This window comes from Lissotriton helveticus, chromosome 10, assembly GCF_964261635.1.
Source record: "Lissotriton helveticus chromosome 10, aLisHel1.1, whole genome shotgun sequence".
NCBI classification, from domain to species: domain Eukaryota; kingdom Metazoa; phylum Chordata; class Amphibia; order Caudata; family Salamandridae; genus Lissotriton; species Lissotriton helveticus.
In genome coordinates this window covers 257,126,741-257,152,339 of record NC_136071.1, presented here as the reverse complement: position 1 = coordinate 257,152,339, position 25,599 = coordinate 257,126,741, and the positions used below count along the sequence as shown (strand labels likewise).

Here is a 25,599-nt window from a genome sequence, read left to right as displayed (position 1 = left end):
CGAGAATTGATTGAATATTTCGACATCCCTATTGATATTAAGTTCTGATGTGTTATTGATTACTGTACTATTGAAAGTTCGAATTAACGTCACCCATGGTACTTGCCCGCAAATGTATATCTAGATAATTTTATTGTAACTGGCCCTGTCGTATTTTAATTATAAAATGTACGTCCACCGATTCCGTAACTGTTAGACACCTTAGTTCTTGCAACCTAATGGCCCGCCCGTTACGTTCCTCTACAGTGTAAATGTCTACTCATCATATACGATTACAGTTTGCTCTGTGGCAGGCCCACGTGGTTATAGGCTCGTACTTGTATAATGAAATTTTCACAATAAAGGTTTTTAAAAGAAAACATGGTAGTAGTATATACATTGGTAAAGTTTTTAATAATAGTGACTGTTTTAGAATCATTAAAAGGCAAGTGAAATAAAGCAGACCAATTACATGAAGGGTAAAAGGTATAATACGAAGGAACGCAGTAAAGATAAATGGTCAAGGGCTGTTGTGTTTTCTATTCCTGCAACATAAAGTGATCGATAAGAATCTCATATTCAGGCGTATCGGCGACTAAGACAGCAGGTCGACCCTCTTTTGCTCAACGGCTCCGTCATGGGACGAAGAAACGCTCTTTTTCTCGAAAAAAGAATATATTTTACTTGCAGGACAGTTGTAAAATTTCCGGGAAAGTACATTAGCCTGGAACATTATAACATATATTTAAGAAAAAATAATGTTCGGAAGTAATGAAAAGCATAATTTTTAGGTCATATGACCAAGCCTTTCATCATTACAATAAGAAAAGTAAAATGAACCAATGAAAAGTTTTATTAACAAGTCACATGACTTGTTATGCTTACGTTACGCGCTGCGCGCCCCGGATGACTTCCGGATGCGCTAACGCGGCGCGTCATATGACGCATTACGCGACAACGCAGGTACAGAATATAGTCAAAATGTCTCCACCAACCAGCGGTCGGAACACAACCCCTTTCAGCAGGCTAAATAGTTCTGTTAAATGACAACAGAAGGGACAGGCAACAAGAACCATCAGTCAAAGAGGGGAGGGCTAGTTCTTCTCTACCGGGTTACATTGGGGCGCTACCGGAACTGATCTAATTGGTAGTCTACAGTGTTTCTGGATGTTTCAGACTGAAGCTGGGGTTAGCATGAGAGCAGCATCATTTCGTAGCTCCGTCGTGGTCATTCCGCAACCAATCATGGCAGCCGTTCTTTATCGTTATTTTGGGCGGGGTGGGTGGCGGAGCCGAGCTGTTTTGCAGCCATCATTGTGTGGAGTTCAGTTCATCTCACTAGTTTTGTATTTGTAATGAGGGGTTGTTCCTAATGTTTCTATTTTAGCGAGGTCAAAAAGAGATCCCATTAGTGGCCTACTGATTTTGCTCGATTCCTTTTCTTTTTTTTACACGATTTTTCGTTATCTGCAAAGACTAAACAGAGTATTGCGACTCTGTGTTTGTTTGTAAATAGAGAATGAACCAAAGAGAACTAATTCTAAAACAGTAAATACTTGGATAACAATCAATCAAATGGAGAGAGAAGCAGGCACGACGGATTACAACGGGGGCAAAGGCCTGCGTTAACTACCTTTCACTATCTGCAAAGAGAGAGTACTCCTAATAGAAATGAGGGGGGGGCACCATTCAAAGCAGATCAGTGTGCATAAACACGAAAATGTTTTCACTTACCACGTACTTGACATTCGACAGCTTATGATATTTGCTATTAAAAAACCATTGAAATTCACTGAAAAAACCATAGGTTATAGACCATATATAGTTAGGAATTAGCATTTACAAAACCTTGAAAATTCACTGAAAAAACCATAGGTTATAGACCATATATAGTTAGGAATTAGCATTTAAAAAACCTTATTTTACTCACACAAAACCATTGAAATTCCATATATAGTTAGTTGCACTAACTATATATCGCGCACCCGCAATCCACTGCTGATCATGTCACATATTACATCATTCATGACATGGTCAGTGACATCACTGATGACATCACTGATGACATCTCAAATGACATCACTGATGACATCACTGATGACATCTCATTTGACATCATTCTTGTGCTAATACGATAAATCTCTTCAGACTCTAATATAACCTTAGATACACTCAGTGTATACAGACACTCACACACTGCCACTCATCCATGGAGTTACTCACACACCCAGTCAGTCATGCAAAGAAACAATCTCACCTCCATTTCTTCAACTATACAGTTAAACACACCTTACTTATTGAAACATATACTAACACATATTTACTCTCTTATACAATCCCTGATACAAGTTCACAATGATCGATACAACCACTCACTCATTCAGTGGCTCTCATGCACAGTTATTTATATATGCCAACTCTCACATGTACTGTGTTTTACATATGTACTTACTATGACATGTAGCATTGAGATATCCATTCACTCATCAATACACTCATGCACACAGTCAACTGCCCATGTAGCTGTTTCCACATGCACTCTTGAACTCATACACCTAGTGAATAAACTGCTCACACATCTATGCATAGAGTCACACACCTTCCAGCCACCCCCACACAAACTCAATCTCCCATAGAAATACTTGGGCAACCAATTAATAACACATATAGCCTCTCGTATAGCTAATGATCAACACATGCAGCAGTTTACAGAACAACAGACATAATGATGCACAAATTAAGACAGTTTAGTCACTAACCCATGCACTCAGTGAGACACATTTAATCACTCACTCATACATTCAGTCATGCACCTACTAAATCCTTCGTCCAGACACGTATACTTCCACTGTCATTTGAGATGTCATCAGTGATGTCATCAGTGATGTCACTGACCATGTCATGAATGATGTAATATGTGACATGATCAGCAGTGGATTGCGGGTGCGCGATATATAGTTAGTGCAACTAACTATATATGGAATTTCAATGGTTTTGTGTGAGTAAAATAAGGTTTTTTAAATGCTAATTCCTAACTATATATGGTCTATAACCTATGGTTTTTTCAGTGAATATATATATATATATATACCAACAGAAGTTGCCTGCAATGAAAGGGCCCGCACACAACGTAAAATACTGCTATATATATATGTATATATATGTGTATATATATATATATATATATATATATATATATATATATATATATATATATATATTTATATATTTATTTATATATATATATATACATATATATATATGTATGTATATATATATATATATATATATATATATATATATATATATATATGATTCCCCAAAAATTGGTAACTATTTTTCCCCAATACCATAAGTAGGTGATGCAGTTGTGCTCTCACACACTTCCAGGCAGCTACAGAGACTGTATATTCTGGAACTTTTGAAATTCAACATCATCATTTAGAGGTCAAAAACTTTGGCTCTATGACTGTGCTGAGATTATGTCTTTAAGGCCAAGCATGCCTTTATCTGCATTTGTAGCAGCAACAATCTGTTCAATGTCGAAGGCCGCAGGTGTACTGGACCTTACAATGTAGTTGATGTACTCTTCAGCTGTTTTTTACTTTGAGCTGCACCGATGTAAGGGTACTTGTGAGAAACCATCTGCAGGGTTTTGGTTCTTGCATTGCTTATGCACAATTGTATAGTCCTGTAAATGCAAACCCTGCCTCTCAATGCAAGAAGGAATCTTACCTTTTGGATGTCTGAATACCATAAGCAGCGTTTGGTGGTCTGTCATAATTGTGAAATGCTTTCCGTAACGAAACACATGAAAGTGTTTGCACGCCCACACCATAGTCAGATTCGCCTTTTCTGGCTGAGAGTAGGTGCGTTCTGTATCAGATAGACTTCGGCTAACATACGCCACACTGTGTTCCTGATTACTTGGATGGCTATGCTAAGCAAGCACTGCTTTCAGCCCTACCGGCTTCGCATCAACAATAATCTCAGTGTGCAATGTAGGATCAAAGTAATCCATAACAGCAGCATTTTAAATAGCATGCTTTATCCTTTTGAAGCTTTGATCATGTTCAGAGGACCATCGTAACAGAGCATTTTGTTTAGTCAGGTCTCTCAATGGGGCACTTAAGTTGACAAAGTCATGAATGTACCTTGAACAATGGCTGGCCATGCCCAAGAAGAATCATAGTATGGTGACATCTTGTGGGGGTTCGGTGGCTGACAGTGCTTTTACTTTATCTGGGTCAGGAGTCATTCTTCCATCAGATAATATGTGCCCAAAGAACTTCGGTTTGGTTTTGTGAAATTCACTTTATGCATTTAGAGTGAGACCTGCATCCATAACAAACTGGCACACTTGTATGACATCTTGGAATATTTCTGCAGCAGATGACACTCTGGATCTCTCTCTCTCTCTCTCTCTCTCTCTCTCTCTCTCTCTCTCTCTCTCTCTCGATTGCATTGTTGGCCTGGCGCATATCCACGCAAATGTCCACTGCACCGTCCTTTTTTCCTTTTTTGGCACTACCACAATGGGCGATACCATGGTGTGGGACCAGTAGAGTTCTCAATGATGTTGTGCTTCAATAGCATTTCTAGTTCCTTTTCGACCACTTCTTACAGGTGAAATGCTATTCTGAAGTGTCACTCTGCAACAGACCGGATGGCTTTGTTGATGTGAAGTTGCACTTTCATTGTCTTGAGCTTTTTTATGCCATGAAATAACAACTGGAACTGACTCCGATTGTGTATGTGGTTATAATTGATAGATATTAGTCTCATGTCTGCAGCAGTTGTACAACTGAGTAGACAAAGTACCTTGAAGAATGGGAATTGGGGCTTGCACAGATGTCTTTTTATGTCGTAAGGTCGCTATAAATGATCCTTGACTCTGCAACGGTTTTGAAGCAGCCCATGTGTACACACCATTTATTCATGTTTGACACATTGATTTGTTTTACCAGTGACAAACTGTTAAACTATTCAACTGGCATGATGTTGGTGGATTCACCGCTGTCAATTACAAAGGTTCTGGGGCAACTGTTTACCTTTAGTTCAATATTGGGGCAGTGTCCATATGAATTCTTTTGTTTCTTTGGCTCACTTGCTTTTATCATTCGTTCGTCTTCTTTGCAAGCAGCAAGACCCATGTGTGCATGTCACTTTTTGGCTGATATGATCATCGCACATACACCCTCTTCACTCTTGCTCGATTGTGACATTGAATACCTTTTGTTGGATGAACTTGAGGGCAATTGAATTCCTTTAGTTTTCACCTGTCACAATTGATGTGAAACCTGTGAGATTTTCTTTATCACTTCTTTTACTCCATCACCAGCAAGATTCTTTAAATATTTTAGGAATTTCTTGTCATTTACTTCCATCTTCTAGAGCATATATGAAGTCATCAAAAGCCTCAATCCTTGGGGTCCATCTGGTGCCAATATTCTGTTTTTGGGAGATATCAAATAATGGTGGAGGTTTAAGAAATGCAGCAGGTTCGTACTCCATGTTTCTTGTGGCAGCTACTGGTAGCCATTGCTTTCCTGAAGAGTTTTTGAGTTGTGCTGAAGGTCACTGGCTGCTGAATTACCCTGTCTTCTGCAGCTTCACCAGGAATCACCAACCTTGAGAGCGCAACCCCAGTGTACGCTTTCGAATAACCTCGCTCACTTTTGAATTTGTCAGGCTGGTGAGTAAATTTCACTGCTTGTGCTTGGTTGTCACTGCCTTTTGATGTTACATCTTGTCAGCACTGCCTTTTATTTTGTACCTGGTTGTCACTACCTTCAGTGTTTTTGTTTGTATCGATGATGACTCTAGGTTAGGCTGTGGTGCAGTATCACTTCTTTTGGCCTTACCAGTGGAGTTCTGGCGGGTTTTCGATGATAGCCCTCTGCAGGGCCTTTGACTTCTTCAAGGGCCATATTTGGGCTGGAGCGGGGCTTCGATTCCACACACACCAACTTCAAACTGCTTCTAATCGAAGAGGTGCACATGGCACACACTAGCAGTTTGCTGTAGTGTTACAAACTCCCAGGGAGAGCTGTCTTGTTTCTTGGGGGCAAAGATCCCGCTCTTGTCACCAGTTGTAGTGTCTTTTCTAGCATGGTAGCATACAAAATGAACATGCCACACACGGAGCTCATAACTGATGTCTTTATCCACCAGCGTACAACATTCAACGTAACTTCTAATTATCTCTCAACAGTTAATGAGCACACCTTAACACCTCTACAAATTGTTACGTAATTCCCTTATTAAGTCTGCCCAGAACCGCGGGGTCCTGACGCTCATAGTCTTAAGACTCTACAGTTAGTAGGTCACGTGGGGCAGTGCAGGCTTATGAGCAGACAAAGGAGCTGATTTCCGTCAGGGATGCAGAGGTCATCTCCTAAGCCGCCCTAGGTGCAGTGCTGCCCAACAGATTAGGAGATCACCACTTTTGCTGCGGCGATCTCTGTGCCTGTCCCCAAGGGCCCTATGATATGGATAACTTGTGATCATATTACAAAGCCAGGGCCCAATCATGTTACTTCTTTTGATTCTGTGTTGCTGTTGCTGAACTTTTAGTCCTCATAATCCTAACTCGACTTAACTTCTTCAGGAGGTTGGGTCATCCTATTGCTAAACTTTATTTCTACAGAATGGTTTTAAGAGTGGTGCACCAAAATCAGATCTCAAGTTTGTGAGTTGACTATCAATTAATGGTCCTCTTCGGACAGCTAAAGTGGTGTTTGGTTACTCTAATTTCCACCCCTCCTGTCAGCGGAAAAAGATTATTCAGAGGATCATTGCCTTTGTGGTAAATGGAAGTGTTGCAGATTGTCTAATCGTTAAGGGCCAGGAACGGTTAGAGTAGTAAAGGAGAGTTATTGCATAATAAAAATGTTAACATATTTATGCTGCAACAGGCTGTTGCTCTGCAGTTCTGCATCCTTATCAAGATACACACCCAAATCAGTTACGTTTTGTTAGTGGTGCAGGTCAAGTCTCTGGCTCCAATGTTTATTACAGCCTAGGAGCAGACACTATCAAAATAGTAATTGACTTTGAGCTACAAGCCCCATGAGCTGCTACAAGAACAAGCCATGAAAGCTAATGCCCAAAATCTTAGTCTTGTGCTGCATGCATTGTATGTCCTCAATGAGAAGTTTAGCCATATAGCACATGGTCTCCGTACATGCCACGCATAATACAGCCAAGAAGCACATGGTCAGGAGAAGTGAAGCACCTAGTAATGTGTGACTGAATGGATTTTAATACGAGGGTCAGTAGACACTACTTCCTGTGCCACATATAAAACACCTTACCTATCCTCATGCATACCAATCAACTGTAACCAACCTATAGTCTCACCAAAACATGGTAAAGCGACAGAAGCAACCATCTACTGTGGAAGGACACTCACTGTGGGTACCTACCAAGTGAAGAAAAACGTTGTGCTCTACTGGTTAAGTAACTAAAACAAGATGGGGCACCTCCAATTGGCTTGATGTTGATTCCACTGGAGACAAACAGCGGGTCACCAGAAAAGTTGAAAAAGGACACAATGGCACACATATCCATGCAGTTTATGGATGGTCATACATGCAAAATGTCAACCCTTATGTGGAAAGAGTCTTAAACAAATGAGCATACTGTATGCATTTTATATCTTCCTGGCAGTCACACTGTTGAGAACAGTGACATTTGTTAAGAAATTGTCTTTTGGGGATTGAGGTACAGGAAGACAACTCACCTGCAACCTTGGGTGGACCTGATGGGGAAGCATAACAAGACTGTGCATCACTCTGACTCATGGTCCATACCCCATTGGAAAGTGTCATGAGATTCATACCTTCTTCTCAGATCCACTCATATACTTTCAGTGGTCCCTCAAAATTAAGACCATGTTGCACTACTATTTAGCATCAGGAGCTTTAACTTTGAGTTGTTTAATGGCTGTACCATTCATTGAGGCATTCTTTACTCTAAAGGGCTTTGTTCGTAAACTGTTCCTAACCACTGAGAACTTTTACAATGACGCCCGTCTTATTACTAAGACCTCATTCCATATGAAGGCTACATACCTCGTTCATGACCCCTCATTCAGGGTATGAGATTACCATAAGTAGTCCTACAGAAGGGCAGGAAACAACACTAGATCTTCTCAGACTGGCCCAGTCAAAAGCTCCTACATCACATCAAGTACAAACACACAACTAGAGTGACTACAAAAGGGTCAAAGGAGAACAGTCATGCTTACAATGAAAGAGAAAGCCTCACCCACATTGTAGTGGCATGCTTCATCATAGGGTGACTCATGCCACCCTGACAAGACAATATTGTCAGGCTGGCCTCAAACTGAATAAGAGGCGCTATAGAATAAATGTTGCTAGATAAGCAAGGATCCAAATAATTGCTAAAACTCACTCTATGTATACCCAAAAGGATTCCTTTTATTCAAGGGTACATCGGGGAGGATTAAAATGAAAAGTAGTGTGCACAATGATAATTATGTCTCAGTCCTTCCTTTCAAGTGCCAACATATTTTGGCCCCCATTAAAAGTCACACAGGGTCTCAGTTCATCAGGGCTAAAGGGATGCCTATTCTCATTGTTAAGTGTGGCTCTGTGCATAGCTATGAGTAACTCTTACCTTACCAGAGGTTGTAATGTCGGCCGACGGAAGCACTTGTAGGCTCCTTCTAGGACTCAGTGCATGACGAATATGTGACCACAGAAGGGGTCCTTTTCCGCCGAGACCAGTTCACCAGAGTAATCTGAAGTTTGGATATTAAGACATTACATCCTCTGGTAAAGTAGGACTTACTGTTACCTCTACACAAAGAGATCGCTGCCTGTGTGGTGAAGATCTCCACCTATTTGTGCACAGTTAGTAGCAACAACTTTACACTCATAAATCCTGTTGTAGGAGGTTGCAGCCCAGTACCAAGTGCAATAAAGTCAGGACCCCAGGATAAATTTCCATAGGTCAAACCAGGAATCACCAAAACACACATCTTATGCCTCCTTTTTATGCAAAACTCAGAATATGTGCTTTTTTATTACACCTGGGAAATTCTGAACCCTGCAGTGTTGGATTTTATCAAGTTCAAGTTATATTGCATCCCACACCAGAACACTAATAATCAAGACTCAAGTGTTTTGTCAGACCTTTCACAATAGCTTCTTAGAAGTTGTACATCTTTTGGAAATGCAAGACATGTTCAAGATTCCACAATGAAAATTAGTGCTTTTGATTGGAAAGCATATTCTCACCCATAATCTACTAATTTATTTCAGAGTTTTCTATTGCAGCATAATGTCGTCCTTTAGGCTCCTCTGAGCTACAGATAAATACAAGTGTGTACATTATTGGTAAATTTAATTATGTGTAGTGTATGATATATAGTAAAGCCAGGGTGCTCAGGCATGTGGTGCCTTTACTGTATCATCTACAGGAGTTACATCAGTGATTTGGTGACAAGTTGTTGTGGGAGCGTATGTTGCTGGATAAGATAGCAGGAGGATATAGCTCGCTCTCATGAATAAGTGATGACCATAAGTATATCCTAGCTTTTATCTGTTTTTTGTTCCCACAGGACAGAACAAATATCTTCAAGTCCTCAAGACCTTAGTTTGGATTTTGGTTCTGATGTTTTACTGCAGAGCTCTGTAAAACGGCAGCTGATTCTCACCAACCAGACAACAATAAAGGCTCCATTCGTGCTAGAGGTTGCATATTTCAGCGGCTCTCCAAGTGCCTCAAGTAAACAGATTACCAGTCAGTGAGTAGGAATGGATTATTTGTTGATTAAATGAAATTGCATGATTTCACACATACATACAACTGCCTATGTATCATAAGGCTGATCTTCAAACATTCTTATGGTTGTACTTAGCCAACAGGCCTAAGCATGGTTGGACTTGTATCTTCTTTTTTGCATAATAAGTATAGACCAGCAAGTTAATCCATGCTTGGAGCTCTTTGCTGAAAAAAGAAAATTGGCTGAAAGTCACTCTCGTAACATGGGGCCAATTCGTAGCTATAATCACGCAAGTGAATAACTATTTTCCAGCTGGTTGCGTCTTTGCCAGAGGGGTAGGGAATATTAGAAATAAGGTACCTGATATAGTTTGTGAAGACCTAATTTTTTCTGTTTTGCTTATGTTCAATATTTGTATTTGATTCAGACTACATACAGAGGGCCCGATTCCGATCTCGTTCGGCAAGCAAACCGAACGACTCATGTCCGCAATGCTTTCCGTACGACTTGTGTCAGGGGAGTCCAACCAAACAATTACAATGCATTTGAATGCATCTGGATACGATTCGGGCAGACTCCCATTGACTTCAATGGGAGCTTGTGTACCGAACGCGTACACAGGTTCCCATTGACAAAAGGAGTGGTTGGTGATCATCGTGCACCCTGTGGCAGGCACCACTTGGTGCCTGCCACACTGCATGGCCTGAAAGGGGGGACCCATGGGTACCCCCATGGACACGATTTTGAGGGCCCCTGCTGCTATGGGCCCCCAAAGACCAATTCCGGCAGCCTTTCATTCCGGGCAATACGAATCATAAAGGCTGTCCAAATCGTTCATCGTACTTGCTCGCTTAGAAAACCTACTCCATAGAGCTGTACGATTCGGCTCCGGAGGGCTCTATCTCTACTTATGCCTTCCAGAACCAATTCGGTCAGCGCTAAGGGTTTCCAGGCATCATACTTGGTCGTTCGGAATTGGGAAGGAGTAGGTAGGAAACAAGGGCTTCGGATCGGTTTAAGTAAAACCAAATCCAAAATTCAGATAAAATCTACATTAACGGCATTGCATAGCACACGATTTCTCATGACTTTATGTTTCATGCACTCCTGAGCATTTGTTCACTGCTGAGCACCCTCACACCAAAAAGTTAACCTAGTACTGAAATTGTTCTTAAAATACAGCTAGATTTAGAGGTAATTGTGATTGTGGGAAAAAAACAGTAACATCTCCACCCTCATCATTATGAGGCATTGTACATGAGTCTTCCTAGACCATCCTCAACCAATATCCTTTTTTGAGTGTCACTCACTCCTTTGGAACTGTACCTCACCCCTCAGGAGCTGTGCTTCACTCCTTTTTATGGTCTAGCTTCACAGCGCAGCTGTCGGCTGACAGTTATGTGAAAATCACCAGGAGAAGGCTTAATCTCCATCCACATGTAGGGAATCAGGAGTACATGAATTGATTGGGCAGAAGTTGTATTTCTCCACAAAAAGTGATTGCCCACCACACAGCTGTGATCATTTTGTTTATTTATCAAGCTGCCTGTGCTTGAACATTCAGGGATGCACACACATGACATTGTAATACTATTAAAGTGCCTTAGATAACTAGATCATTTATGGTGTTTTTCTCTGGTGGTAGCACAGATGGGAAGAGGGCAGTCATTAACCTACATGGATTTTTAGGTCTGGCTTGACAGTGCAACTGTTATTGACCATTTAGCCTACACCAATATTATCCTAAAGTTCTTTGCTTCCACACAAATACACAAATACATATCCATTCTCACGTTATCTATTTGTAATGCTTTACAGTACCATTCAGCATCCCTTTAAAGTAAGACCTATTGGCATTGCCAATGCTTGTTGAAAACGCTCAAAGAAATAATCCAGTTATACCAAAGCTCCTAAGACAATCATTTTTTTTTTTTTTTTTTACAATATTTTTATTGCGGAACTGTTACACGGCCATTCAGCCCACAACCCGGAGGTCGGGCGGCAAATTAGATACAACATATACACATTGGCCCATCAAAAGGCCCAATCCGGATAGTCTTCGCCATGTAGTTCAGTCCCGCTTTTACTTTTGATGTAAATGATGAAAACCTGAGACGTAACAACCCAGAAGCACGAAACGGCCCCCTCCCCCCCCCTTAACGTAGCAAGGCCCACCCAACAGTTCGAAGGCAGGACAACATTGATATAGGATCAAAGGTTCGTGGTATAGTCAGTATATGTTGTCCGCACATCAACCCCCCCCCCACCATCAGTGCAGTAGCAGTAGTAGTTCAACTGTGAGCGTGTAGGAGGAAAATAACTGGAGCATGTAGGAGTATATGAAAAGTTTATCGAATTACAGGGACGTGGGAAGCTCAGCGGCGTCACTGTCCGTGTCACTGGGGGAATTGTGATCTCGCAGGGCTTGCACCAGTGTCTCCCATGCCTGCGCAGAGTCCAGCGCTTTCTCATTCTGCTGCCGCCTCGCCAATTGGTAACGCAGGGTGCTCTCCCCCTCTGCCCATTTGAGTAATTCAGTGCGCCATTTAGTGCTCGTCGGACCAACTCATGCCTTCCAGCGCCGCGTTATTTCCCGTTTTGCCAGGATAAGTCCCATGTCTATAAACTTGCTGGTTACCCGCGTCATGGGGGTGTGCGGGAACCAGTGCAGAAGCGTCACTGCTATGTCGAACTGGAGGGTTCGCCCCGTAACCTCATTAAGGGTGTCCCCAACCGACGTCCAGTAAGAGGACAAGGCAGAGCAAGACCATAGCATGTGGGCCAGGTCTGCTCCGACTGTCTGACATCTCGGGCAAGCCGCAGTGTCAGAGGCAAAGTACTTCCGTATTTTCTCCGGGGTGAGATATGCACGGTGCAGAATGTAAAAGTGAACCAATTGGAATCTAGCGTTGCGCGTGCTCTTCCAAACCCGGCGCATCAGCTGAGCCCATGTGGTCTCCGGGATGTGTCTCCCTATGTCCGTCGCCCATTTGATCTTAAGCGCCTCCAGTGGGGTCAGCTGCTCCTGAGTCATCCTAGTGTACAAGCACGTTACGGCTTTAACCGTTCCGGCTGCCATCGTCACGTATTGGCACGTCGAGGACAACGGAGGTTCCTCAAGGCCGGTCCGCCAATGTGCTTGCAGCGCTCTCCTGACCGCCGCATGTAGGAGGAAGTCCCCTCTGGAGGTGTCGAAGCGATCCAATAATGTCTGAAAGGGTAGGAGTACTCCATCCTCATACAGGTCCCCTAAGACCTGAATACCTGCCTCCTCCCAGGTACGCAACTGGGACCAATCGCCGCCGTGGGGGAGCGCAGTAAGCATTCCCAGTGGGATCTCGGGGGCGTATGGGTGGCCTATTCCCAGCTTGCGCTGAGCACGATTCCAGCACAGTCTAATAGTGCGTTCCTCCTGCGTGAGATCCCTCACTGCTATCCTCTGCCGCAGCGCGATGTAGGAGAGAACGTGCCAGGGAATACCCAGGCCTCTCCCCTCCTCCGGTTCTCGGAATTCCCTCGCCACCTCCTGCGTGTAAATCTGTAGTTGGGCGGCCAGGTAATACGTCTCAAAATCTGGAACCGCCAGCCCCCCCTCCGCTTTTGGTCTCATAAGGGTCTGAAGCGCCACCCGGCGGCGGCCCGATCCCCAAAGGAATGCAACCATGAGTGATCTCAAACACCTGAATTCAGCCGATGGAATCCATATCGGTAACGTTCTGAAATAATAAAGGAGTCGGGGAGCACCACCATCTTGAGTAGCGCTATTCGTCCCGCTACCGACAGCGGCAGTGTAGCCCAGAATAACATGCTGCCCTTCAATGCCCAGACGCAACGGGATATGTTGCCTTCCAGGACATCGGCGGGGGAGTGGTAAATATGGACTCCCAAGTATTTAAAGCAGCTGGGCACCCACCGAATCTCCCTGGTTGTGTCAGGCCGGGGTTCCCCGTTACGAACCGGGAACAAGCAGGTTTTCGACCAGTTCACCCGTAGGCCCGACAATGCACCAAAAGACGTGAGTACTGCATCGGCGGCAGCCAGTGCTTCCCCAGCATCTTCCAGAAATAACAGCAGGTCATCCGCATAGAGGGAAATGTACTGCTGCCCCCCCACGGCGCGTAGCCCTCCGTAGTGGGCACCGGTGCGAAGCGATAACGCCAGGGGCTCCACCGCCAGTGCGAACAACAGAGGAGACAGTGAACAACCCTGTCGCGTGCGGCGCTCTACCGAGTATTGCCGGGATATCAATGGGCCCGATTTCACCCTCGCCACCGCAGAGGCTTAAAGCACTGCGGTCCAGCGCAAGAAACCGTCCCCCAATCCAAACGCAACGAGCACTCTATGGAGGTAGTTCCATTCTAGGCTATCAAAAGCCTTCTCCAAGTCTATCGATAGGTTCATGGGCTGGGAAGCCTCTTCATGACTATCCTCAAGCAGGCGAAGCAATCGGCGGATGTTCATGGTGGTGTTACGCTTGGGGATAAACCCCGCTTGGTCGTTGTGGACCAAGGAGCCCATGTGCCCCAACAACCTCGACGCCAGGATGCTGCTCAGTATTTTATAATCTACCGTGAGCATCGACAGCGGTCTGTAGGACGCCGGATCACTAGCCTCCCTACCTGGTTTGAGAAGGGGTACCACTAGAGCTTCCCGCATTGATCCCGGGAGGTATCCTAAGTGCTTTGCCTCTTTGTAGATCAGTAGCAAGCACGGGGCTAGGAGGTCCAAGTAGGTGGCATAAAACTCAACCGGGAGTCCATCAAGACCCGGGGTTTTGTTGCGTGCCATCCGCTTGATGGCGCTGCGGATCTCCCCCAGCTCCACCTCTCTCCCCAACGCCTTGGCGTGTTCGGGCTCCAGGGTAGGAATAGGCAGATCTTGCAGGAAAGTGCCAATGGGGTCAGCGTCCTCTCCCGCCCTGCTCTGGTACAACACCTCATAGTAGTTCGTGAGGCAGTCCAGGATCTCCGGCTGGGTGTAGACCTCCACTCCCGCCGCATCGTGCATGGCCACCGTGGGAGAGGTTCGCCTCATAGGGTTAGACAGCCAGGCCAAGAGCGCCCCGATTTATCACCCTCCGCCAGCGATCTAGTGAGGAAGGCCTTGTAATCAAAACTGCGCAGCCTTTCAACCTCCACAGCCACCGCCTCTCTCGCGGCCGTCACTCGCTCCCGAAGTTCCGGCCTGCCGGGGCGTCTAAGCTCCAGTTCCCGAAGCGTCCGGTCAGCTTTATCTAGGTCCTCTAATAGGACTCGGCGTACCCCCACCTTCTTAGCTATACAGTAGTCTCTTATAACCACCTTGAAGGCATCCCACTCGGTGGCCCTAGCCTCGGTCGAACCCTCATTTTCCACGAAATAGGTAGCAATCCTGTCCTCCAGTTCAGTCTTAAATACCTGATCCTCTAACAGCTCGGGGCGCAACCTCCATGTTGGGACGCATGGGGCGCCCGGGAGCCACCGAAGGTCGGCCAGCAGCGGGTTGTGGTCGGAGACAGTCCTTGTTAAGTACTCGGATCTCACAGCCGCGGACACCACGTCTACCGACCCCAACAGAGCATCCAGCCGCACATGTAGCTCGTGCAGTCCAGAGAAATGGGAGTAGTCCCGGGTGTGTGGATGTTGGGCTCGCCATATGTCAGTCAGTCCCCATTTAGTCTGCCAGTCCAAGCTACCCGGCATGTAGGCGAAGTCACCAGGGGAGGATGAGATCTATCGAGATCCACATCCACCACCGAATTGAAATCGCCCCCAATCAGAAGCGGCCCCGTCATGTAGTGGGCCAGCGATCCCGACAGCGTCGCGAAGAAGGCTAGTTGGTCCACGTTTGGCGCATAGACACTACAAATGTTCAGCTCTCTCCCCCCTAATTTACCCGCAATAGCAACAAACCTCCCCTCCGGGTCAATCGTGTGTTTCGTCACTGGCAGGGGAACCCCAGCTCGCACCCAAATGAGCGCTCCCCTAGCATAAGCCGAATATGTGGTGTAATATATCTGTCCCCTCCATCTACGTTGTAGGGCTAAACCCTCCGCCTTCGTGAGGTGCGTTTCCTGTAACAGCGCAATCTGAACACCCCTACGCTTCAGGTAAGCATGTATTTTGTGACGTCTGGACATAGTGTGCAGCCCGCGTACATTCCAAGTAATGCATTTCAGGTTGGATAGTTCAGCCATTGTCCCATTGCAGTCCAGCGTGTCCCCCCCCAGCTCCTCCAAACAGGATAAGATACAATAATCGCTCTGCACCGATGGTGTCCCTCCCCTGTAACCAGAACAAACTAACCCCCAACCATGACTTCCCCCCCCCTCCCCCCCAGAACAGGACCCAGAGATTGCCCCCCAGTTCCCATCCAAACCATGTTCCAAAACTAGAAATCTAACCTGACGGTAGTCACCGCAGGAATGCCTTAGGGGCAAAGGAGGGGGTCGAGCACTGACAGGAGGGCCCTCCCGCACTCAGGCCACCTAGTGGCGATGGAGCCATAAGATATATGTACAGGTCCCGGGCATATCCCCAACCCATGGTACAACCAGTTTTTCAACAGTCTCAGCAGGGGTCGCGTAACTCTATATAGTATATCACTCCCAGCTCCGTCAGGGACGACTCACCCAAGCTCACCCTCGGCCATCAAGCAGTTCCTCCGCCGTATTTGGGGTGACCACCGGGAGGGTTACACTATCAGCCTGAGAGTCCTCCGTGTCTGAGTGTTCTCCGCCACCTCCAGGCTCCGGTTCCTCGGTCATAGGTTCTCCCTGGGGACCCGATATGCTGGATAGCATCTCGAGCACTCCACGCCGTTCCGCCGTAGTCACCACAGTGGAAGGACGGCTAAAACCACCTCGACGGTTGCGGACCCTCTTAGATCTCCGTTGCAGTTCCACCTCTGAAGTAGCTTGGAAAGAAGAACCAGGTCCATCCTTGCCCGCTCTATAGAATTCCAGCCAGCTACACGCCTCATCAGGGGTGTCAAAGAACTTGGTCTCGCCATCAAGGATGATGCCGAGCCGCGCCGGGAAGAGCAATGAATACTGAACACCCTCGTTGCGCAGTTCGCGTTTGATTGCCAAGAATGAGGTCCGCTGGCGCTGAGTCTCATAGGTGTAGTCCGGAAAAATATTCACCTTGCTGTTGTCCACCTGGTATGGCCCATTTTTCCTGGCGGTATTGAGGAGCAGGTCCCTGTCGTGGAAATGCAACAATCTCGCCACCACTGGGCGCGGTGGGTGTCCCTGTTGAGGTGGTCTGGACGGAACTCTGTGGGCCCGCTCCAGAGTGTAGAAGGAGGAAAGCCCCTCGGGCGCCACCTCCGTCCTGAGCCAGTTTTCCAGGTAGGACACCATGTCGCCATCTTCGACTTTTTCCGGCAGGCCCACCACGCGAATGTTGTTCCTTCTGTTGCGCCCCTCCGCCTCCTCCGCCCTCCGCTCCAGAACATCTATTCTTGTTAGTGCGTCCTTCATGACGACTGCCAATGTCTTTTGCGCCGGTTCTAGGGTTCTAACCGAGTCCTCTACTTTCCTTGACCCTGTCCGAGAGCTTGCCATGGTCAGCCCTGAGTAAGCCCAAGCCCGTGACCACCTGGGCAATGTCCCGTTGGAGTGCTGACCTCGTGTCTGTTATGGCTGCCAAGATCTTGTCGAGTTGCCGCTGAAGACTCGGGTCAGTTGGCATTTCCGGGTCCAGCTGGTCACTCTTGTCCGGCAGTTCCGTGTCGGAGGTGGCCTGTGCATTCCCTTTGGCGCCCCTCGGTTTACCCATGGTGGTCTCAAGCGCCAGCCTCAAGATAGGTTGGTAACTCCAGAAGTGGTGTCGGCCAGCACGCGGATGGCTCCCTGCCGGTTCACGACCTCGGACCAGCCCCGGCACGAATCCCCAGCCAGCGTCCCACGTATCGGTCAGGAGCAACACAGCCGTTCCTTGGCTCGGGAGCTCTTAAGACAATCATATACCCAAATCAACATACTCTTAAAAACGTTTGCTAACCCTTACATGTGTACTTGCTTATGTTGATAATCTTTCAATAGGGAGTCAGCAAGATGCTAGTTTGAAGACACGAGCCAGAGGACAACTGTCTATCCACTGCAAGAAAAAAGTTCAGACTTATTTGAACATGTCAGTGGCATTAAAACCAGCACTCTTGTCAGATTGATGGTGCGTTTACTATGCACTGCTTAATTTGTAAAAAAAAAAAAATAGGTGCCAGGGCCCTCATCAGGAGGCCCCTGCAGCCTACACCACTCATTGCCCCTGCTAGCGCTACAAATGACAGTACCAAACCAGCTACTAACCATCACACCCCACAAGTGTGACAATTCAGACTAGTCCAGGCCTCCAAAGCTATAAGATTAGCCTGGGCAGCAAGTCTGAGTAATTTTGAACGTATAATGAATTTGTAAACAACTGTTGTGCTTACTCTAAATCAGACAATTATCCCACCATGTAGTAGACTGTGAATTAAGTGCCGGTGCCGTGCACCGGAAACCACCAGCTCAAATTAAGCACTGTTACTATGAGGCACATACACTTTACAGAGTGGATCAGCTGAAAAAGCATAAGCAGGCATGGAGTGGAATGGGCACACGGGGACACCAAAGAGCCTTGTGGGGAGGGAGGCTCAGTAATGGTTGCCCAGAGACAGAGTTGACAGTGGTACATGATTAGATAGCTCAACATCAGGCTCTTAAATTGGTGTGTAGGGTAAGAGGATGACACAAGTAAGCATCAAAAGGGAGCCACACACTAAGGTTGTGGCACCACAGAAGCAGAGAGAAAGTACACAATAACATCAACTCATCAGTGAAACAATCACAGGTGGATTTAAGTGTTTATTTCAGGTTAATAGCAAATAACTCATCCCACCAGGGGCAACAGAACTCATCCCACCAGGGGCAACAGAACAAAGCTCCTAAAGCAGACCTATAGCTGCCCATAGATTTTCACATGCACTCTAACAGAATTTGTTTGAGCTTTCATTTCATCTGCGCATCTGAAGTACCTCTCCCCTTAGAAGCGCAAAAACATGCATACAATGGATGAGGAGAGTATATATGTTATCCGACCTCCTGGTTGCTATACCTACACTATGCTAGAAACATACTCAGCCTCTCATATTTATTCAAAATACAACAGTCATGTTATGCTTCTTCTTTCCAAGAAAAACAACTATAAGCTTCACCACTTAACTCTTCATCTACATATTCATGCATCTGACACACTAAGGCTGTGAAGTACTCCATAAATGTAGCCACAAGAACAAAGTACATCCTCTACACACAATTGATATTAAAAGATGGTTTTATACTCAAGTCCATTTTAGATATGGCAGTCTCTAGCTATTTTGTATTCACCGAATTAGGCTGCTAGAATCAATCAGAAAAGCCCACCAGAACATGCATCTAAAGCAAGTCACTACAAATGGGTGTCACATCTTTCAGTTCCCTGGCTTGAATAAAGGGGATGGTTATGAATGCAGATTGCAGCACTGAACAAGCAGTTGATTGTATTGAATCATGTAAGTGCTTCCAAAAGCTAGTAATGGTTGCTATAATACCCTAAAGGGGGAAACAGTGCCTGTGAGTGAAGTTACAAACTGAAAACTCTAAGGACAGGATATTTTGAATTTCAGACTTGGTCTGGCCCAGACAAGTCCAAATGATGCTTAAGTGACTGTCAAGGTCAAAAATATAGAAGGTAGAACAAGCTCTAGCAAAGCCAGCAGGGTTCAAATTTGTGACCTGGTGGCTTTACCAATGCCTATCATACAAACATTTGCTGTACAGTATCAACCACAACGGTGACCAGTCACAATATCGAATTTTTAATATCACATTGGCAAAATATTGAGTTTTAAATATCGAGTGGACATAATATCGAGTCACGAAAATATAGTGGTGCAGAATATCGAAATCCAGGTAAGAAATATTGATTTTCATAATATCGAAGTTAGTAATATCGACAGTCATAATATAGTTGTTAAACATATCGATTATAGTGTTTTATGTGTTAGTATATGTGTTAAAAGTATGTATTATTTTTGTAATGTATGTTTGAATTTTTTTTAAGTAATGAATTTTATGTTATTTAATTTTTGCGTAATTTAATTCTTTAGCGGGTTGTGGGTTTATAGGGAAATAGGGTGGGAATTAATTTAATGATAGTAAATAAAATATTAATTTTTAGGAATTATTAATTATTTTTAATTTGATTTTGCGTTTTAATTCTGTAGCGGATTGTGGGTTTATAAGGGTATAGGGTGGGAAGTAATTTTATTGTAATTAAGTCAATATTTATTTTTATTAGGTTTTGGATATTGATAATTAATTTATTGTTAATTATTAATTGGTAATTAATTTTAATTAATTGGTAATTCATTTTATTAATTGATTGATTGATAATTATATTAATTGTATTCATTTATTCGGAGCGGGTTGTGGGTTTATGGGGGAATAGTGTGGGAAGTAATTTAATTGTAATTAAGTAATTATTGAAATTACTTTTGTGTATTGATAATTAATTCACTGTTAATTATTAATTGGCATTTTTTGTAGTACTTATTAATGTTTGGTATTGAAAATGTATTTGTTAATGAATTATTAATACGTAATTATTTTTTAATAATTAATATTTATTGGTATGTATGATTAGTTAATCATTAAATAATTTGTAATTGGTAATTCATTTTTATTGATGTTTTAGTGGTATTGATAATTAATGTATATATATTTAATTATTAAATCATTACTTTCCCTACTGTTGCACTCACTGGAGTGGTAATAGTAATTGTTACCCCTACGCTATCCAACACTTCCCTACTGTTGCACTCTCTGGAGTGGGAATAGTAATTTTTACCCTCCCGCTGTCCAACACTTTCTCTACTGTTACATTTGGTCGAGTGGTAATAGTAATTTTTACCCTCCCACTATCCAACACTTTCCCTACTGTTGCACTCACTGGAGTGGGAATAGTAATTTTTACCCCTACTCTATCCATCACTTTCCCTACTGTTGCACTCTCTGGAGTGGGGATAGTAATTTTTACCCTCCCGCTATCCAACGCTTTCCTTACTGTTGCACTCACTGTAGTGGGAATAGTAATTTTTACTCTCCCGTTATCCAACGTTTTCCCTACTGTTGCACTTACTGGAGTGGGAATAGTAATTTTACACTCACACTATCCAAAACTTTCCCTACTGTTACAATCACTGGAATGGGAATAGTTAATTTTACCCTCCAGCTATCCAACACTAAAAATAGTGAGTATTTTTTAATATCATTAAGTTAACATATATATGTATTAAAAAATAAAAATGCATGTTTATTTTGATTAATTTACATTAATTATTTATTAATTTTAAGGTTATTTAGGTATTTTTAAGTATGTTTTACTTAATTGTATTCATTATATCATTATTTTACATTTCTTTTAACACATTTAAAAAAATCGATATTTTAGCAAACTATATTATTTACAACAATATTTTGGATTTTATATTTTTGTACCTACCTGTTTGTAGATAGGAAGTCGATAATATGTTGTCATTCAATATTTTTTCATCAATATTTTGGCAGGTCGATATTTTGCTCCTTCTGTCAGTGATCCAACTACAACAAGAAGAAAAGATGTGGTGACCTGAGATGAGCAGAAGCACGTAAACATCATGACATCATACGATCGTGTCATTCAGTAGGCATCCACATGTATGCGCCTATCACATGACGAGGGCACCATTTTACTAATTTATTGATCCAACATAGTGGATAGAATTTAAAGCACTAAATAAAAATTAGAATTTTTACTTGTGCAAAAAAAAATTCTGAAAGTGAAGTGGCTCCGCATCAGATGGGAGCTACTCAGCCCTTCAACAACTAAACAATGTACACTGTGCATTTTAGGGACTGCTCGCGGTGGAAGAGCAACGGACAATTTATGCTGTAGGAGGAGGAAGGGTTAAAAAAAAAACAGTAGAGAGTGAGAGAATGATTGCCATGGAGCGTGTGGTGGGGGTTGGTACTAAATAGTAGAAGCAAAGGAGAGCGATCCAGTGGGGAGAAGTGGGAGTAACACAGTATGGAGGTCAGTATTTGAGTGGAAAGCAACACATGAGGGAGAGTGCTGAAAACACATGTACTCTCATGGACAGCGTAAAGAAAAAAAGTATTTCTCTAAATGTGGTAAGATTGATGGATACAAGCTAGCAAAATTAGAAAGATTTGAAGCACGCTAGATCCAGGTGAGTGACTTACACAAGAAGAGTAAGATAAACCATTGAATAAGAAACATGCAAATGAGTGACAATAGAGCCAACCAATGTCTAGCAGTGGGTGGACTGTAAGCCCAATTTAAGCTTTTAATATAGTCCACAACAGGTATTTTGCTAACAGACAACTTAAAATCCATCTGTAGGTGATACCTACAAATAATAATAGTACTCTTACCACCTGAAAAAAAGAAGCTGGTAGGGCCCTGAGAGAAAGAGGGAAGGGGAAAACTGACCCTAAAAAAAAAAAAAACTAAATATGCAATGTGCCTTTCTGATAGATACATCTGCCGTGTGGATTCCTCACCTTGTGAATATCCCCCTTGCGTCAGCAACATTCGGAATTTTTCTTCGTAGCACGCCGGCGTGGACGACGTCACAGGAGCACGGCATCGCGCGCGACTCCGACTGACGTCACCGACTCCTTATTAGACCCACGTCGGCGTGATGACGTCAGTTCCCTTTTTCCGCGTCGTCGACGCTAACGGTTTCTGGGATCTTCTGCGATACTTAGTATCTTCTAATATTTTAGTGTTACTATTTCGTCTTTGAATTGTTCCTTCTTCGTCGAGAATGTCGTCGAGGAAGACAGGGTTCAAACAGTGTGGATCATGCGCTCGCATGATGTCGATCACCGATCCACATGGTGAATGTTTGTGGTGTCTTGGATCAGACCATGACGTTAAAAACTGTCGATCCTGCTTCAAAATGAATCCTAAAGCTTTGCGAGAACGTGAAGCTAAACTTCTTCTAGCAAAAGTAAAAGGAAGAGAAGCTGATAGATCATCGAGGTCGACGTCGAGGAGGTCGAAGTCGACTTCGAGGTCGAGATCCAGAGCAAGGTCGAGGTATAGAGAAAGATCAGGATCCAAGTCGGCTTCGGGTCATGCTTCGGGTTCCTCGAGGAAGAAGCACAAGAGGAGAAAACATAGCTCGAGACATCATTCTGGTAAAGACTCTTCGGATTCAAAGAAAAAGTCCCGAAGACATCATAAGGACTTCATTTCTCCTTCTCCTTTACAATCTCTTCAAGGTTCCCCGACTCCGGAACAAGAACCTGATCCGGAATCACATCACTCTTCGGATTATGAGATTGAAGAAGAAGTTCCTCGAGCTCAGATTCCAGTGGAAGTCCCTGTAAATCTCGAAGGCCAGGATGAGCTGATGCCGGGACGACCTGTTCCAGAACAACCGGTTGGTTCGTATCCTCCCTTTCCTGGTCCGGGACAGGACCCATCACATTTTCTTAATGCGTTGTTTGGAGTCTGTTCTAGAGCTATGTACCCCACCGGCGCACCAGTTGGTCCCGTGGGTCCATTGTCTTTCAACTTGGGTATTCCTCAATCTTACGCCCCGGCTCCCTTTATGTCGTTTATGCCGACGCCTTATACACCTTGGCTCGGTACGGCTCCGCCGAGGTCATCGACTCCGCACACGGCTTCGCCGGCACCGGATCGACCTCGTGAATCCAATCGAAGTGCCACGCCGATTCGTGAGTCTCATCCTCCTGCTGCTCCAGCTCCTCGCTCGATGTCGGATCCGGCTCCATCGGAGTCGTTACCGGATCCATCGACTTCGATTCGTATGGAATGGTCAAGGCGCAGAGCTCAGCGTCTTTTGGAAGAGAAGGAGTACGATGATCCTGAAGTGGAGGAACGTGAACTTCTGGATTTGACGACCTTCATAGTGCCAGCGGTCTAGAACTTTCTCCTGAGTGGGGTTTGCCTTCGGTTTCTGATGCTCCATCAAAGGATGTGGCTCCTTACCACATTGTAATTACAAAAGCTGCAGATCTACTTAATCTAACCTTACCTACTGTTGAACACAAACCTAATATTCTTACAGAGGTTTTGCATTCACCCTCTTCCATTATTGAGCCTACACTTCCATTTACTGAGGCTTTGATGGAACCAATAATGGAGGTTTGGAAAAGACCTTTAACCGCTCCTGCGGTTTCCAGATCTGTAGCGAGACGTTACAGAGTGGCCCCTGGTGACCCCGAGTTCCTCTCTTCACATCCTTCTCCTGAAAGCTTGGTAGTACAGGCCGCTTGTTCCAACAGGTCAGCAGGTTCATTTCCTCAAGTACCAGCAGACAAAGACTCAAAGAAATTAGACCAATCTGCTAAAAAGATTTTCTCATCAAGTAGCATGGCTTTGAAATCTACTAATGCTACTTGTCTGCTAGGGAGGTATGTACATGCTTTGATGAACTCTGTGAAGCAACTGTCATCTAAGCTTCCTGAGGATGATAGGAAAAACTTTAATGAGGTAGTCTCCGACACTCAAGCTGCTGCCCGATTAGTCATTCAGAGTGGCATGGATACGGTGGACTCTGTTGCCAGAATTATGGGTTCTACTATTGCCACCAGAAGGGCTGCATGGTTAAAATCTTCTGACTTTTCAGCAGACGTTCAATCCACTTTGATGGACTTGCCTTTTGATGGGACAGGCCTCTTTGGGAAGAAGGCAGATGTGGCTTTGGAGAGATTCAAAGATAGCCGGGCTACTGTAAGATCTTTGGGTCTCCAGGCAAGAGGTTCTACCACTAAGAAGTTTAGAGGATTTGGTAGATCCTCTTTTCGTCCCTTCAGACAAGGTCAGCAACAACAGCGGCAGCAACAGAACCCTCTGTACAAGTCTTATAGAGGTAGACAGAAGGGTCGTGGACGTGGACGTCAAGTCTCCTCCTCCTCTACTTCCTCCAATAATACCCACCCCCCACCTACATCAGCAAAGCAGCCCTAGATCCACCATTCTGGATCATGCGGGTCCGGTAGGGGGTCGGCTTACTCATTTTCTATGGGATTGGGAATCGGTTACATCAGATCTTTGGGTTCTCAATCTCGTAGAAAATGGGTATGCACTTCCTTTTCAGGAGTTCCCTCCCAATTACCCTCCTTGTCAAGGTTATTGTTCGGAGGACCACCTTCTTCTCCTGCAGGAAGAAGTCCTGGCACTGTTCAGAAAGGGTGCGATAGAGGTGGTTCCGGAACAGGAGAGGGGTCAGGGATGCTACTCCCGGTACTTCCTGATACCCAAGAAGGATGGCAGGCTTCGGCCAATCCTGGACCTCAGGATTTTGAACCTCTATCTCAAACAGAAGAAGTTCAAAATGCTCACACTTGCACAGGTTCTTCAAGCGCTGATGGAAGAAGACTGGATGGTGTCGATCGACTTGCAGGATGCGTATTTTCACATCCCCATTCTGAAGTCGCAGAGAAAGTATCTCCGTTTTACGGTGGGATCGCAACACTACCAGTTTTCGGTCCTTCCTTTTGGGCTTACTACTGCGCCTCGAGTTTTCACCAAGGTGATGGCAGTGGTGGCTGCACATCTCAGAAGATCGGGGGTTCCTGTGTTCCCCTATCTGGACGACTGGCTGATCAAAGCGGAGTCGCCGGAGAATGTGCTTCATCATCTGCAGGAGACAACTCAGTTGTTGCACAGGTTGGGTTTTTCGATAAATGTACCCAAGTCTCACCTGGTGCCCTCCCAGCGCAACCTGTTCATAGGTGCGGTACTGGACACTACTGTATGTCGTGCATTCCATCCACCTCAAAGGATTCGTGACATACAGGTAATGATTCCTTTATTCTACAATGGAGC

At 44.5% G+C, this 25,599-nt stretch overlaps 1 protein-coding gene across 2 annotated transcripts in view; it reads left to right on the top strand.

The window, feature by feature from the left end:
* DLEC1 (DLEC1 cilia and flagella associated protein) overlaps nt 1–25,599 on the top strand; it is a 691,969-nt gene that overhangs the window by 438,623 nt on the left and 227,747 nt on the right. For both annotated transcript variants that reach the window (XM_078665272.1, XM_078665271.1), the window contains one exon: nt 9,569–9,754. In XM_078665272.1, the coding sequence (XP_078521398.1) occupies nt 9,569–9,754 (186 nt within the window). The remainder of the gene's footprint in view (nt 1–9,568; nt 9,755–25,599) is intronic.